Here is a 14,096-nt window from a genome sequence, read left to right as displayed (position 1 = left end):
CTTTTTATTTATGTAGAAAGATTAATGAAAGAACAAATATACTTAAAAACTTTAATTCAGATAATTATTAACAAAATTAGATTCTTTTGCGCAGTGTAACATTTCTTATAAAAATTAAAATGCCAACTTAATCACTCATCTCTTCATCACCATCATCCTCTTCTTCTTCCTCACTTGTCACATCAGGTTGTTCGTCAGCTTCAGATTCACATCTGGGACATTGACACATGAACAAATAATGCTTCATTAACTCTTTTCTTCTGGAATGCCTGGATCTGCCTAATGCGCATTCGTCTAAATAACTTATGTGTATTTCGTCTCCTTCTTTGATGTCTCTCGTCGCAACTAAGCTTAGCCTGTGAAAAAATTAAACTTGTAACTAAAAAAAAAATTAAAACTGGTATTTTCCCTGTTACATTAATTTAATTTTAACGTTTTCGCACAGTGTTGACATATTGTTGGGATAGTAGAGAATTAAGGGAATTTTAAAAGAATAATACTGTAGGGTTGTTTTGTTAACTTATCATAAAAAATGAATCTTGAAGAAAAATTTGGTTTGGAAATTACGAAAATTATTAAAAAAGCATTAATAATGAGTAAAATGTTGATCCACACTAAAATTCTAAGCAGTTGTATTATGACCATGAACAAATCTCATTGGTGACATGTAATGAGCTTAACTATTCATCATTCTCTTTGCCTTATCCCTATGCGGGGTCGGTTTCCCTAATTGCATTTCTCTACACAATTCTATCTTGGGTCATATCAATGTCAATCCCCTTTATCAACATGTCCTGCCTTATCGTCTTCTTTAGTCTTCTCTCCTACTCCTTCCAGGAATCTGCACTTCAGCTATTCTTCGTGTTGGGTGATTAACTTTCCCTTATATACTATAATATACTCATTTCTAATTTTATCCTTCTTTGTCACTCCACTCATCTATCTAAGCATTCTCATTTCCACCACATGCATTCGTTGTTCCTCTTTCTTTTTCACTGCCCAACATTCAGTTCCGTACATCATAGCCGGTCTTATGCCTGTTTTATAGAATTTTCCCTTCAACTTCATTGGAATTTTCCTGTCACACAGCACACCACTCGCTTCCTTCCACTTCATCCATCCAGCTCTAATTCTACTGCATGCATCTCCATCTATTTCTCCATTACTCTGTAATACTGATCCCAGGTACTTAAAACTATTGCTTTTTACAATCAGTTCACCATAAAAAGATACCATTTTATTTGTAGTAACTCCATCTTTAAATGAACATTCCAAATACTCTGTTTTTGTCCTACTAAGTTTTAAACCTTTTTCCTCCAAAGCTTGCCTCCACTGTTCCAGTTTTTGTTCTAAGTCTCTTTCACTATTTCCTACTAACACGACATCATCAGCATACATTAAGCACCATGGAATGTTACCCTGTAGTTTCACTGTTATCTGGTCCAAAACTAATGAGAATAAATACGGATTAAGCACAGAGCCTTGGTGCAATCCTACTTTCACATGAAATTTATCAGTCTCTCCCACACCTGTCCTAACACTAGTCGTTACTCCCTCATAAATATCCCTCACAATTTTTACATATTCACCAGGGACTCCTTTCTTATTGAGTGCCCACCACAGAATCTCTCGAGGAACTCTATCATATGCTTTCTCAAGATCAATGAATACCATGTGAGCGTTTGTTTCTTTACTCCTGTATTTTTCCATCAACTGCCTTATAATGAAAATTGCATCTGTTGTTGATCTGCCCTGCATAAAGCCAAATTGATTCTCGGATATTTCGGTCCCTTCACGTATCCGTCTATCAATTATTACTCTTTCCCATATTTTCATGGTGTGGCTAAGCAGTTTTATAGCCCTGTAGTTTGTACATTGTTGTATATCTCCCTTGTTTTTGTAAACAGGTACCAGTATAGTACTGCTTCTCCATTCGTCTGGCAATTTGTCCAACTTCCATAATTCTATTAAATGGACCTGCTAGCCACCTTGTTCCTGTCTCTCCCAATGCTCTCCATACTTCCCCAGGAATATCATCTAGTCCTACCGCTTTTCCTTTCTTTATTTTTTGAAGCGCTTGAGCCACTTCCTTGTTTGTTATTTTGGTGACCATTGCTGCTACTGTCTCCGTTGACTCTACAGGCTGTCTGTCAAATTCTTCATTTAATAAGCTGTCAAAGTACTTTCTCCATTTGACATCCCTTTTCTCTTTTTGACATCCCTTTCGTGAACTAGTATTTTATTGTTTTCATCTCGGATACATCTAATTTGATTGAAATCTTAATCTGATTAATGTAATGAACTCAACTATGCTTGACTATTAATAAATGGAAGTTGTACAAACCTGTGATTGTTAAATACGAATTTGGGTTCTGCGTTAGGAACACAACTATGATTACAGCTGCTCTGTAGCGAGTACAATGCTACTCCTTCGTTGTTTAGAAATTCTCCAACATTTTCGTCCATTTGCAGATACAGATGTTCTATAAAATTGTCCAATAGTTCCTTTTCTGATTCAGGGAGGTTAAGTTTTTCTGTGTTTGACACCCATTGGGCAATCGCGCTTGTTCCAACACCTTGTCCATTTGTACCTAAGAACAAAATAAGTACTTTTTAAACTTATTGCTATTCAGTTTTCCAAGATGTCAAGACAAAATCAAATGATGTCTTACCTATAAGTGCCAACATGCTCAAAAACCCTTCATAAGTTAAAAACTGTTCAATACCATCGTTCGGAATAGCAGCAACTAAACTGTTATGCAACAGGCTTAGTTGGTCTGCAAATTTGTCTCCCAGGAGTTTGTGAGCCAAATCGGCATCTTCATTTACAGTTCTATGGCAAAACTGCAAAGTTTGTGCGATGGCTGCATCTCTATTAGGCGCCTGCCTGATTCTGGCTAGCAGACGGACAATTAACATTATGCTGTTTGTTTCTGGTGGGTAATGGACTTTCCTGGAAAGAGAATATCGTTAGACATTCGGTCTTTAATAGGCAGAACAAAATAAAATGTCAGAAAATGTTTTAAAAAAGTATTATTGCTAGAGCTTACTGAAAAAACACTGTTAAAAAATGATACACTGTACCTGGCGTTTTTAGATATGAAAAAGGCGTTTGACATGGCCAATAGAGAAGGAATATGGCAAAGCCTGATAAACAAGGAAGTAGATGAAGAACTTGTAAGTGTAATAAAGAGTTCGTATGTCAACACAAAAAAACAGGTCAGGACAAGTAACTTAATCTCAAGCAAACAACGACGGGGTTAGACAAGGTGGAGTGCTGAGCCCACTGTTATTTATTTCTGTTATGGATGAAGTTATTAAAAAGTGTTGGAAAAAAAAACTAAAAAATGCGCTATAGGGTATAGAAATTTGCAGCAAATAAAAATTGAAGCATGTGCATTTGCTGATGACATTGTATTAGTTGCAAGAACTGAAAAGACTCTCGCAGATAACATAAGAATCTAGGCTGAAGAACTAAAAAACTACAACTTAATAAATATGGAGAAAACTAAAGTAATGGCAATAGCCAACAAAGAAGCAACTGTAAATATTGAAATCGAAGGGCAAAAAATCGAGCAAGTGTTTGGGAATAATGTTAAACAACAAAGGTACACAAGAAGATGAAATTGGAAACAGAATAAAATTGGCAAGGAGAACTTATTATTCACTGTATAAAAATTTCCTAAACAAAAAAGAAATATCGAGAAAAACCAAAATGACAGTATATAAAACCGTATATAATATGCCAATTACAATATAAGGGGCAGAATTTATTTATTTATTTATTAACGGGATACCACTCAATTTAATATATACACAAAATATTATAATTATCTAGTGATACAATAAATATAAAGATATAGTAAATATGTATGACAAAAATTGGCGATGCAGCTATATAGAAAAAACAAATATTAAAATAATACAAAGTAAATACCAAATATAAATCACATAAGATTACAAAATATTTTTAAACACTGTCTACAAACATTTTCTGAAGCGCACAGCAACAAATCAAGGTCTATTCTATTTCAATTTAGAATGATTCTACTCAGCGGAGAATGCCTACCAAAGTTGCAGCAATGAAATTTAATTGCAAATTAAATTTGACACAAGTTTGTAAAAAACAGACGAAGAAAAAGATTACAAGCTACAGAAATGAGATACTTAAGAAAAGTGGTGGGAGCAAGAAGATTAGACAAAAGAAGAAACGAATATATAAGACATGAATTATAGGTAAAATCGCTCAACGAAAAGTTGAAGAAAAGAAGTTAAAATGGGCTGGACACATGATAAGAATGAGTAGTGACAGACAAGTGAAAATGACATGGGAGGCCAAAGCAGTGGGTAAAAGCACGAGGGGCAGACCAAGGAAAAGCTGGAACACTAGTGTAAACGAAATACTTAAGAAAAGAGGAACATCATGACAAGAAGCAAAAGTTTTAGCAGCAGATAGGAAGAAGTGGCGTAAATTTGCAGAGAGTATTATATAAAGGAGGAATCCTCGACACCTAATGGTAAAAGAGGCAATCGATTATGTATGTATGTATTGCTAGAGCAAACAATAACTGGATGAAAACTTGTCATTTGAAAACAGTTTCGAAGTCAAAATTTCAATAAAATAGTTTGTAATAGAAAAAATATGAATTACAAAAGTAAATTACCACCAGAAAATGTTGCAAGACAATTTTTGGTTTGATTCCGAATTCAATAAGCTTCAAACTTTTAGTCTTGCGTTTTTTGAGTTGAACAATAAATAAATCATAATGATTTTTATATTTTGTTGTTGTTTCCTCCTCTATCTGTTATCCTTCGTAAGGATGTACATTGTTGTTTATCCAAGAAATAATTGAGAGAGCTGCAATTCTAATACAAATAGACAACCCAGGAAACACAGTCATCTTTCAATTAATAAAAATACTTACTTCCAGACATCATTTAATCTTTCCAAAGGATGATTGCTATTGTTTTCATGGCATAGCGTATTGTGGTATTGACTGTATGCCTCTACTCTACATTCGTCTGAGCAGTATTTTGTAGAACAATGAGGGCAGGATACTATCTTACTTTTGTCTGTTGAACAGCAATCTGGATATGGTAATACCATTGGATGGCCAGCCAAACGAGTTGCATTTTCATGAGCAGTTTCTAATGGTCTACAAAATTTTGTTGTGTTAGTAATGATAATAATTTTCATTTTCTTTACAAAATATTACATATGTACAGTTACGATCACTGAATAGTTTACACCTTAATTTTTATATTGTAATACTCTACAATTGCAGTGTCGTACGGATTTGATAAATTTCAAAGTTAAAAAATTTCAAAAAGTCAAAGCTTGTCAAAAATTTGGCTAGTGTTGAAAAACAAAATAAAATAAAACAATATCAAACTCCTCCAAAATGGTTAGAATGCATTTGAGTGATATGCAAAAAGCAAGAGCAATTGCCAAACTCGAAGAATGTTGTTCACTAAGGAAAGGTGCTGCAGATTTGTATGTGAGCCATATGTGCATATGGAAAATCAAAGAAAGATGGGATAATAATTATCACTATAGCAAAGTTGGGCGGTTCAAGAGGGCAGAAGATCTCCACAGATCAACAGGATGAGTTATTAATAGATTATTTGAGAGAATCTCCTTTTTGCCAGAGCTCAAAAAGCTAACGAAGAGACAGCGTTTCTGAGCAGTATTTGCACTGCACCTAGAAGAATTACACAAAATGTATTGTTTATTAGTTAACATTGTTTATCATTATTTAATATAAAATAGATTTAAAATAAAATGGATATTTTAAAACCATATTTCCCCATTTTCGTTACCTGTTAAGACCATAATCCATTTTATTTAAAAAAACTTCTTTCTATAAGAAATTTCTGAAATCCATTTTGTTAAATTTTGTATAATATCGATACATTTTTGGCATAGTAACGTAAGTCACCAAAAACGTTTTTGTAGAAAAACCATGTTTCTAATTTAACCTGGTTAAGCTTATTTAAATTAAACAAAATTTAACAGGGTGTTTTTTGAGGTGTACAGTTTAATAAAGAACAATATTTTTTAAAGTTTTTGTATAGTTTTAGCGGTTAATTGATACTTAAGTTATTTTACAGGTTCTAAAATCTTGAATCTTGATAAAAAATGTAACGTAAGCCCACACATACGTCACTTTGGCAGGAAATTCGAGCACTCAAAGTAATTTGGAAAGAATTACAAACAATCTTTTATTATAAGGAACACAAAATAACGTTACAACAATTAATTAAGTAAAAAAGGTAAAATATTTGACACGGAAAAAACTAAAATTTAGTTAGACGTCCCTGTAATGTGTATCCATATGGAAAACTTTTTTATTATTAATTTTACGAAAAAAAGTTATTTTTTATAAAAAGTTCTGCATGGTCCAAAACCCAAGATTCAACCATCAGATATCAAATTTTATGAATGTTATACGAGGTATGTCAAAAAATTTGAATTTCACTAGTTCAAGAGTAAAGTAGCTTTATTTTTTACAATATTGAAAATTGCTATTATGGAGAGTTGTTTGGAATTAAAAACTATATTTTAATATGCAATTACATCCTTCTAATTGATAAATTTTTTTTGAAAAATTATGGAAAACTAACATTGTTTTCAGTTATTACAATTCTGATAACTCTTTTATTATTATTTTACGAAAAAAAGTGATTCTTAATAAAAAGTTATGGATGGTCTAAAACCCAAAATACAACCATCTTATATCAAATTTTATCAATTTTATACGAGGTATGTCAAAATAAATGATAAATTTAGATCAAAAGTAAAGTACCTTTATAGTTCAGAATATTTCAATTAGAAGGATGTATTTACATACTGAAACATACTTTTTAATTCTAAATAACTATTCATAATAACAAGTTTCGATATTGTGAAAAATAAACGTATTTTACTTTTGAGCGAAATTCATATTTTTTGACATACCTCGTATAAAATTGATAAAATTTGACATAAGATGGTTGTATTTTAGGTTTAAGACCATGCAGAACTTTTTATTAAGAATCACTTTTTTTCGTAAAACTAATAATAAAAGAGTTACTTATCTGAATAACTGAAATTAATGTTAGGTACTTATCCATAATTTTTCAAAAAAAAAATTTCAATTAGAAGGATGTAATTGCTTACTAGAATATAGTTTTTAATTCCAAACAACTTTTCATAATAGCAATTTTCAATATTGTGAAAAATAAAGCTACTTTAATCTTGAGTCAAATTTAAACTTTTTGACATACCTTGTATAATATTCAAAAAAAGAATGTGTGTGTACTTTGTACGCACGTAAGAAGTTATACTTCTATTATATGATTTAAACGAAATTAATATACAAACTGGAACATGAAGTAAAAACCACTTCTATGTAAAAGGTATATTTACTAAAAATTTTTTAGAATCCCAATGGATTCAATAAAATGAGTTCATCAGAACGTTTTCAAACCTATCGGTCCATCATCAGTGATTTGAATACTTGCAAAATAGCCCCAGAACCAAACAATGGTTGTGATTATAAATAAATCTACATTATGTTGAAATAAATTTAAAATGGCTAAACGCCGATGTTAAAGGATTAAACCTCTGGGAACATGGTGAAACTCTACCCGAGGACCCAATCAACCATCTTCGGTCAACGATGACTACTAAGTTAAATAGATGACTACTATAGGTTTGAAAACGTTCTGATGAACTCATTTTATTGAATCCATTGGGATTCTAAAAAATTTTTAGTAAATATACCTTTTACATAGAAGTGGTTTTTACTTCATGTTCCAGTTTGTTTAACTATAAGGTATACAGCCAATCCAGGGAACTACCCCTTTTTAGAAATTAATATACTTTTTATTTATATTTTGTTTAAATATTAAACTAATTTATACTTACTACTTCTCAAACATTTTTATTAGAACAGTGCCAAAAATTAAAATAATAAAAGAATAAAACACACACAAACACATTAAACAAGCCACAAATGATGTCTGAACATTAATTGTCGAAATTTTTTTTAACTAAATACGTATTTTCTGAAAATACAATTATATAATAAATATACTTACAATCATAAAATGTATTAAAAAAAACAAAAAAGAAAGTTTCTATTGGGACTCGAACCAGTGCTGATAAGCACGGTTGGTATTGGAATTCATTCGCCTTCAATGCTTAGCCACAGACACTATGTGTCATTATTTACGAAGATCGACTAACTAAACGGATTAAACTTGTGATATTTTGATATTTTGAAAATTGATCTAATTACCTATTTTAATTTTGAATTGAAATGATTTAGAATTGAAAAAATACAACAAAACATAGAGTAAGAAAACAATATATTAGGTGAATATTGATAGAAATTTTGATGGTAATCAAATTATATAAATAAAAGTATTACATACTATGTATTTTGGCAGATCAAATAGGTAGGTTTATACCCATGATACATGAACAATTATTACGTACCTGTTGCTTTTAAAAACTATTTAAAAGTCACTACAATATTATAAACTTTTTTGTTTCTGTCCTCACAACAATAAAACTAATATATTATACATTTGTTTACCTTTACCTCCAAACCACAGCTGTCCTACAGCTGCCATATCGGATAATTTTTGACATGTCATTTGAACATCCAATCAGAACAAAGTTATAATGCGCGTGCGCCGGGTTGATAGGTTTTAACATATAAAAATTCACCCTCTATCGCCGGTAAAGAAGTATAACTTCAAAAATTTGATATTTGATGGTTAAATCTTAGGTTTTGGACCATGCAGAGCTTTTTATGAAGAATAACTTTTTTTCGTAAAATTAATAATAAAAAAAGTTTTCCATATGGATACAACTTACAGGTACATACTGTATATCATTGTTTGGGTATATTGAGTATGTTTAGAGTTATTATCAAAAAAAAAAAATGAAACTTACGATCATTTTAAAAATTCTGATTCTTTTAAATTACACTTTTTTTTCAAAAATATGCATTCTAAACTGGTTAAACTTGTTGGAATAATTACTTATACTAATATAAAGAAATTCTTGTAAGGATTACTATAATTTTTTAATTTTTGTGGAAATGGGATATGTTTTATTTTTCACTTTTTCCTAAAAAGTTCGAAAGGGTTCTCTTATTTTCATCATAACTTGCTTAATTTTAAAGCTATTAACTTCTTCTGCAGCTCATTTGATAGATATTCCGAAGTACTTTGACAAGTGCTTAACAGGTATATTTTATAAAGTGCATCATCTTCCCGTTATTTAAGCTTGAATACTTAGATTTGAGTACTCTTCGAAAATAATATACACTTTGAATTAACATTAGTTTAGTTCTTTAAGTAAGGGGTGTATTTATTTTTTTATTATCTTCAATTTCGTCAATAATAACTATTTTGTAAAGCTTATAGTTTTTGAGTTATATGTGAAAAACAGCTTTAAAACAAGCATTTTCTTACGAAAAAATAAAATCTTTGATATTTAATAACTCAAAAAGCAAATTTATTTTAATAACGTTATATATCAAATTTGGCTTATAATTTGTCCCTCGATCAACTTATGGTATTATTTTTAATAAAATAGTTTTCACCCCCGAGAAGGGGTAGCATCCACCCCCAGGATAAAAGCGCAAGTTTGCATCATGTCACCTTTATTCCTTGAGGTATCCTCCAACTACTTTTCATGAAAATCGATGAAGGTTCAACGAAATCGAAGGTGAAAAGCATCAGCACTATTCTATGCAAATCAGAATAGAAACATGCAAGCAATATTTCTTTATTTCTAACCGTTTTCTAGACACAAGAGTTCAAATTGATAATTTTACAATTTTTAACTTATTTTTTCACAAACATTTTACATTTCATATCAAAATTTACAAAGATTTTTTAACAAACAATTCAACAAAATTTTTTCTTAGGCTATGTCAAAATAATTTGTAATAAATAAACGAAATTAAATATGAAAAGGAGTTTTACAGGTTCATAATGTTAGTTAAGGTTTTAGAGTTTTTTGAAATATAACTACAAAAACATGTTTTTTGTTATAACTTACCTAAAATCAATAATTTAATAAATTGTAGCACGAATCTGTCACTGTCGTAAGCCAAACACTGACTGCGAAAATCTGACGGAAGTAACAGAAACTGACTGGTACTTAGGTTATTATGGCAGTAAATGACATTTGCTTAGGTTATTATTATGGAAATAGTGCTAAAGTTGCGTTTCTTTTGCGGGTATGATTAAAACAATTCTGGACATACGTTTTTAAAATAGTAAAAAAAAAGGTTTAAAGTAATTCTAGGCTTACTACACTTTGGCAGTACCTTCTAAACACTAATAGCGTTAATTTAATGGAAAAACATGATTTTTGCCAGAAATGTCACTTACGTTACTTTGCCAAAAATGTATCTATATATTTGTATTATTTTGATTTTTTAATTTTAATCAACCTATTGCAGATACACCACTGTTAACGTCACTTTGACGTAAAAGGTGGGTTTAAATGAGATAAAAATTTAAAACATTGGCTTCTATAGTATTTTTACTACAAAAGCGATATTACGTAGGTCAAAATTTTTGATGTAAGAGAATTGTCAAAACATTAGAATGTGACTTTTCATTATTGCCATGTTTATAATAAACATGGCAATAATGAAAAGTCACATTCTAATGTTTTGACATTTCTCTTAAGTCAAAAATTTTGACCTACCTAATATCGCTTTTGTAGTAAAAACACTATAGATACGTAAGCCTGTAAACTATTCAATGATCGTAACTGTACATATTTAAACTTCTGCTATAATTACCTTAAACAATGATCACAAGCTAAGTATTTATATTCAGCATTCCATGAAAACTGGCATGACACAAGGGGATCTTCTTGAAAAATAACAGCATCTTTAGGAAAATCTCTTTTTGCGTATAATCCTTTGCCCTACAACAACAAGACTATTTATACATCAAATTGACAAAAAGGATCTTTAATAATACAAGAAATTTAAAAGTTTTAATCTGTGAAGCTGTGCTAACTATGTAATAGTGTTATATTTATATAAGTATAGTAGGAAGACCTGCACAAAAACAGATAATTGATTTAAATCGAAAATACGGATAAAAATGGCACACACTTTTAGGGAATCGGTAATCCTCACTTCAACATCCATTCTAAGTTTTTAATATTTAAAGCACGTTGTTTTGACGTCGGTGAAAAAGTTTAAATTTGAAGGTTAGTCGCCGTCTCATAACCTAAAAAGTTGATGAAATGACAGATGAAATATGACAGATTACTTGAAGTTCAAAACCATAGACGTAGGTAGAGCAAAAAAACTGCAAAACAAAAAGGCTTCTTTTTATTATGATGTTCATTCTCTACAAAATTATAGAACAAAACAAATTGAAATCATCCTAATTCATGTAAATCCTATAGTATGTTTGATTGATAATATTGTTTATGAGAGAAAAGAAGTAATTTTTAAAAAGAAAATAAATCCTGGCTTGATGCATATATGGGTCAATAACTGCGGTCGGAGTTAATGACATTTGAGTTTGCGTTTGCGCGTTGTTGCAGCAGGACCAAAAGCAGTAAAAAGTAAAATCGAAATCGCCAATCGCCATTTTGTGTATTGTGTTTGTGGGTACATGCATCACCTATCGATTTTCGGTTTGCGGTAATTTAATAATTTTATAATTTGTTCGTTTTTATCTTGATATCTAAATAACAAGATGATGACCTCATTTCAACAACAGCGGCTTATGATGAGTGCTTCGGCAAAAGCAGTAAGTAATTACAATAATTAACTAATTCCAAGATACTAATCGACTCTTTTATAGCATCCGCCTACTCAAACTATTAGTGCTCCACCACCCATACTGCCTCCTCCTGGTCTACCCCCTTCAGTTCTAGCACAATCTATGCCCCTACCGCCCATGTTACCACCTAGCATGCAAGCCCTCGGTATACCTCCTCCTCCAATGCCTCCCATGCCCCTGAACACAGTCTCTGACCAAATCCCTCAACCTCCCATGTCGGTGGACCCGGACCCTCCGTTAGACGCCGAACCAGAACTTTCACCGCAACCTGAGATGGAGCCTGATCCCATGTTGGAATATGAACCTCCAGCACCTGGAACAGAAGAAATCCCCGAGATACCCATTGACCCAGCAAGTAAGTCTAAATAAATTTTGTATTATGAGAGATTGAATAATTTTCATGCGGGATAAGCTATTAATGTGAGATGTCTTGCTTGAGATGTTCCAGAATGAGATCGGCCTGGTTGCCTCAATGGAGTCTTGGCATAGCTGTTTAGTGACATTACTGTAGCCGTTCGCTACCCGGTAGGAAACATAACTAAGTTAAATAATGTGTGTACAAGTATGAGTAATATTTTGAAATATACATGACCCTTACACAGTATTCTGTAGGGATTCACATGTAGACATATTGCGAATTGTAATAACCAATTAGTTTACCTTTATATTGATATGTATTGATCTCTACACTAAAAAAAATGGTCTTCCCAAGGTGTAATCAAACCAATATTCTAAATTTTATTAAATCTATATGGTAAATGTGTAAAATGCGAAATAAATTCCTTAATTGTTTACTACCAAATTGGTTTTAATAGCAAATTATGTAGTGTGGTTTACTAGTAAGTGTTATTCTTTATTTGTGATGAGGAGTTATGATGACCTACATAAGTTGGTGATCTGACGATTTACTTCACACTATGTATTTACAAATTCTGTGGATATACATGCCAAAAGTCCTGTAGATTTAGTTTTTGTTAGTCACAAATTGATTATGTAATTATTACAAACTGTGTTAAAGGGAGGGGGTACAGTTTGTCAAACTTGTTCCTAGGTTCGACAAACTGTAAATGACTTAGGAGTACCTCAAATACAAATATAATGTACAGTAAGAAAAATGAAAGAATACCCATGAACGAACATATAAAACACGCTGTATTTTCCTGTCACCGTGTCACACAAAAAATTGGCCAGCGCAAGTACATATAATAATTATGGTTACATGTACTTGCACTGGACAATTTTCTTTGTGACACGGTGACAGGAAAATACAGCGTGTTTTATATGTTAGTTCACGGGTATTCTTTCATTTTTCCGACTGTAGATACTGTTACCATGTATGAAGATGTGTTAATATTGGTTATGTAGATCTTAAATTTAGATTGGTACACAGATTGCTAGGTTGTATAACAGAGTATTTTTCATAATATACATATGAGGCACTCAGAGGCCAACAGTGGCCTAAGCCACAACTTGATCATTTTTAGATTAATATATGAATAAAAGCAGCAACATTACCTAAATCTTCAGATTAACAACAGTCTACACAACCTACCTCTATATTTGGCTAAATTTGTAACGCCATCCCATAAGCATAATGGAAATATGAATGCAAAGATTGCATTTATCTCAAAATTCCATTTTTGGGGTCAAGCCACTGTTGCCCTGAGGGTCTCATATACAGTGATGAGCACGCTAATAACCGGCACAATAGCTCAAAAGATGAAAAACATACATTGTGAAACAAAAAGAGATGAAACTAGTGGAGGTGAAAATTATCGTTATAAACGTCTAAAATAACATTACATTAAATAGTTTCCCACCTTTAGACGTATCAGAGGAGTATGACAACTGTTACTGTGACAGTAGAATTTTATAAAATACTCCTGTCACAGATGTCTAAAGGTGGGAAACTGTGTAATGTATTGTTAATTAATACGTTTATAACGATAATTTCCACCTCCACTAGTTTCATCTCTTTTTGTTTCGCAATGTATTATGTTTTCCATCTTTTGAGCTATTTTGCCGGTTATTAGAGTGCTCATCACTGTATTTTTCATAATATAGTTCAATCAAAGAATTTACTAGCAAGCTTTGAAAAATCTTCATATAACCTGACTGTGCAACTTACGTTTTTTTAATAAATTCATTGTAGGAAACAATTTGACTCAGCCACCCCAAAATAGTTGGAACTTTTGGTTACACCTGTTTCGTTGCAAAACAGTGTCCTAGCCATTTTTTACATTGTAGAAACTAGTTGTGGAAATAGTTACACAGGCCTA

The 14,096-nt window shown here is 31.6% G+C and overlaps 2 protein-coding genes across 3 annotated transcripts in view; one reads left to right on the top strand and one right to left on the bottom strand.

Annotated features, from left to right (window-relative positions):
* Positions 1 to 37: 37 nt before the first annotated feature.
* On the bottom strand, positions 38 to 11,282 carry LOC114326324 (histone-lysine N-trimethyltransferase SMYD5). Its single transcript, XM_050654206.1, has 6 exons — positions 11,136 to 11,282; positions 10,815 to 10,942; positions 4,926 to 5,156; positions 2,673 to 2,953; positions 2,345 to 2,591; positions 38 to 356 (listed from the first exon to the last, which is right to left on the bottom strand). The coding sequence occupies exons 1-6, from the start codon at positions 11,169 to 11,171 to the stop codon at positions 128 to 130; spliced, it is 1,152 nt and encodes a 383-aa protein (XP_050510163.1). The 5' UTR covers positions 11,172 to 11,282; the 3' UTR covers positions 38 to 127.
* A 289-nt stretch (positions 11,283 to 11,571) lies between these two features.
* LOC114326323 (poly(U)-binding-splicing factor half pint) overlaps positions 11,572 to 14,096 on the top strand; it is a 93,163-nt gene continuing 90,638 nt past the window's right edge. For both annotated transcript variants that reach the window (XM_028274649.2, XM_028274650.2), the window contains exons 1-2: positions 11,572 to 11,784; positions 11,839 to 12,172. In XM_028274649.2, coding sequence (XP_028130450.2) covers positions 11,731 to 11,784; positions 11,839 to 12,172 — 388 coding nt within the window. In that variant the 5' untranslated portion in view covers positions 11,572 to 11,730. The remainder of the gene's footprint in view (positions 11,785 to 11,838; positions 12,173 to 14,096) is intronic.

This window comes from Diabrotica virgifera, chromosome 6 (genome assembly GCF_917563875.1).
Source record: "Diabrotica virgifera virgifera chromosome 6, PGI_DIABVI_V3a".
NCBI lineage: Eukaryota > Metazoa > Arthropoda > Insecta > Coleoptera > Chrysomelidae > Diabrotica > Diabrotica virgifera.
The sequence above is the reverse complement of the archived record's forward strand: the minus strand, read 5'-3'. Positions and strand labels throughout refer to the sequence as shown.

Excerpts from the sequence above, each read along its gene's own strand:
- LOC114326324 (XM_050654206.1), bottom strand. The coding sequence starts at position 11,171 with ATGGATGTTGAAGTGAGGATTACCGATTCCCTAAAA. Across the intron at positions 2,592-2,672 it reads GAGCATGTTGGCACTTATAG|GTACAAATGGACAAGGTGTT; the intron begins GTAAGACATCAT and ends TTTTGTTCTTAG. Across the intron at positions 357-2,344 it reads TTCGTATTTAACAATCACAG|GCTAAGCTTAGTTGCGACGA; the intron begins GTTTGTACAACT and ends ATTTTTTCACAG.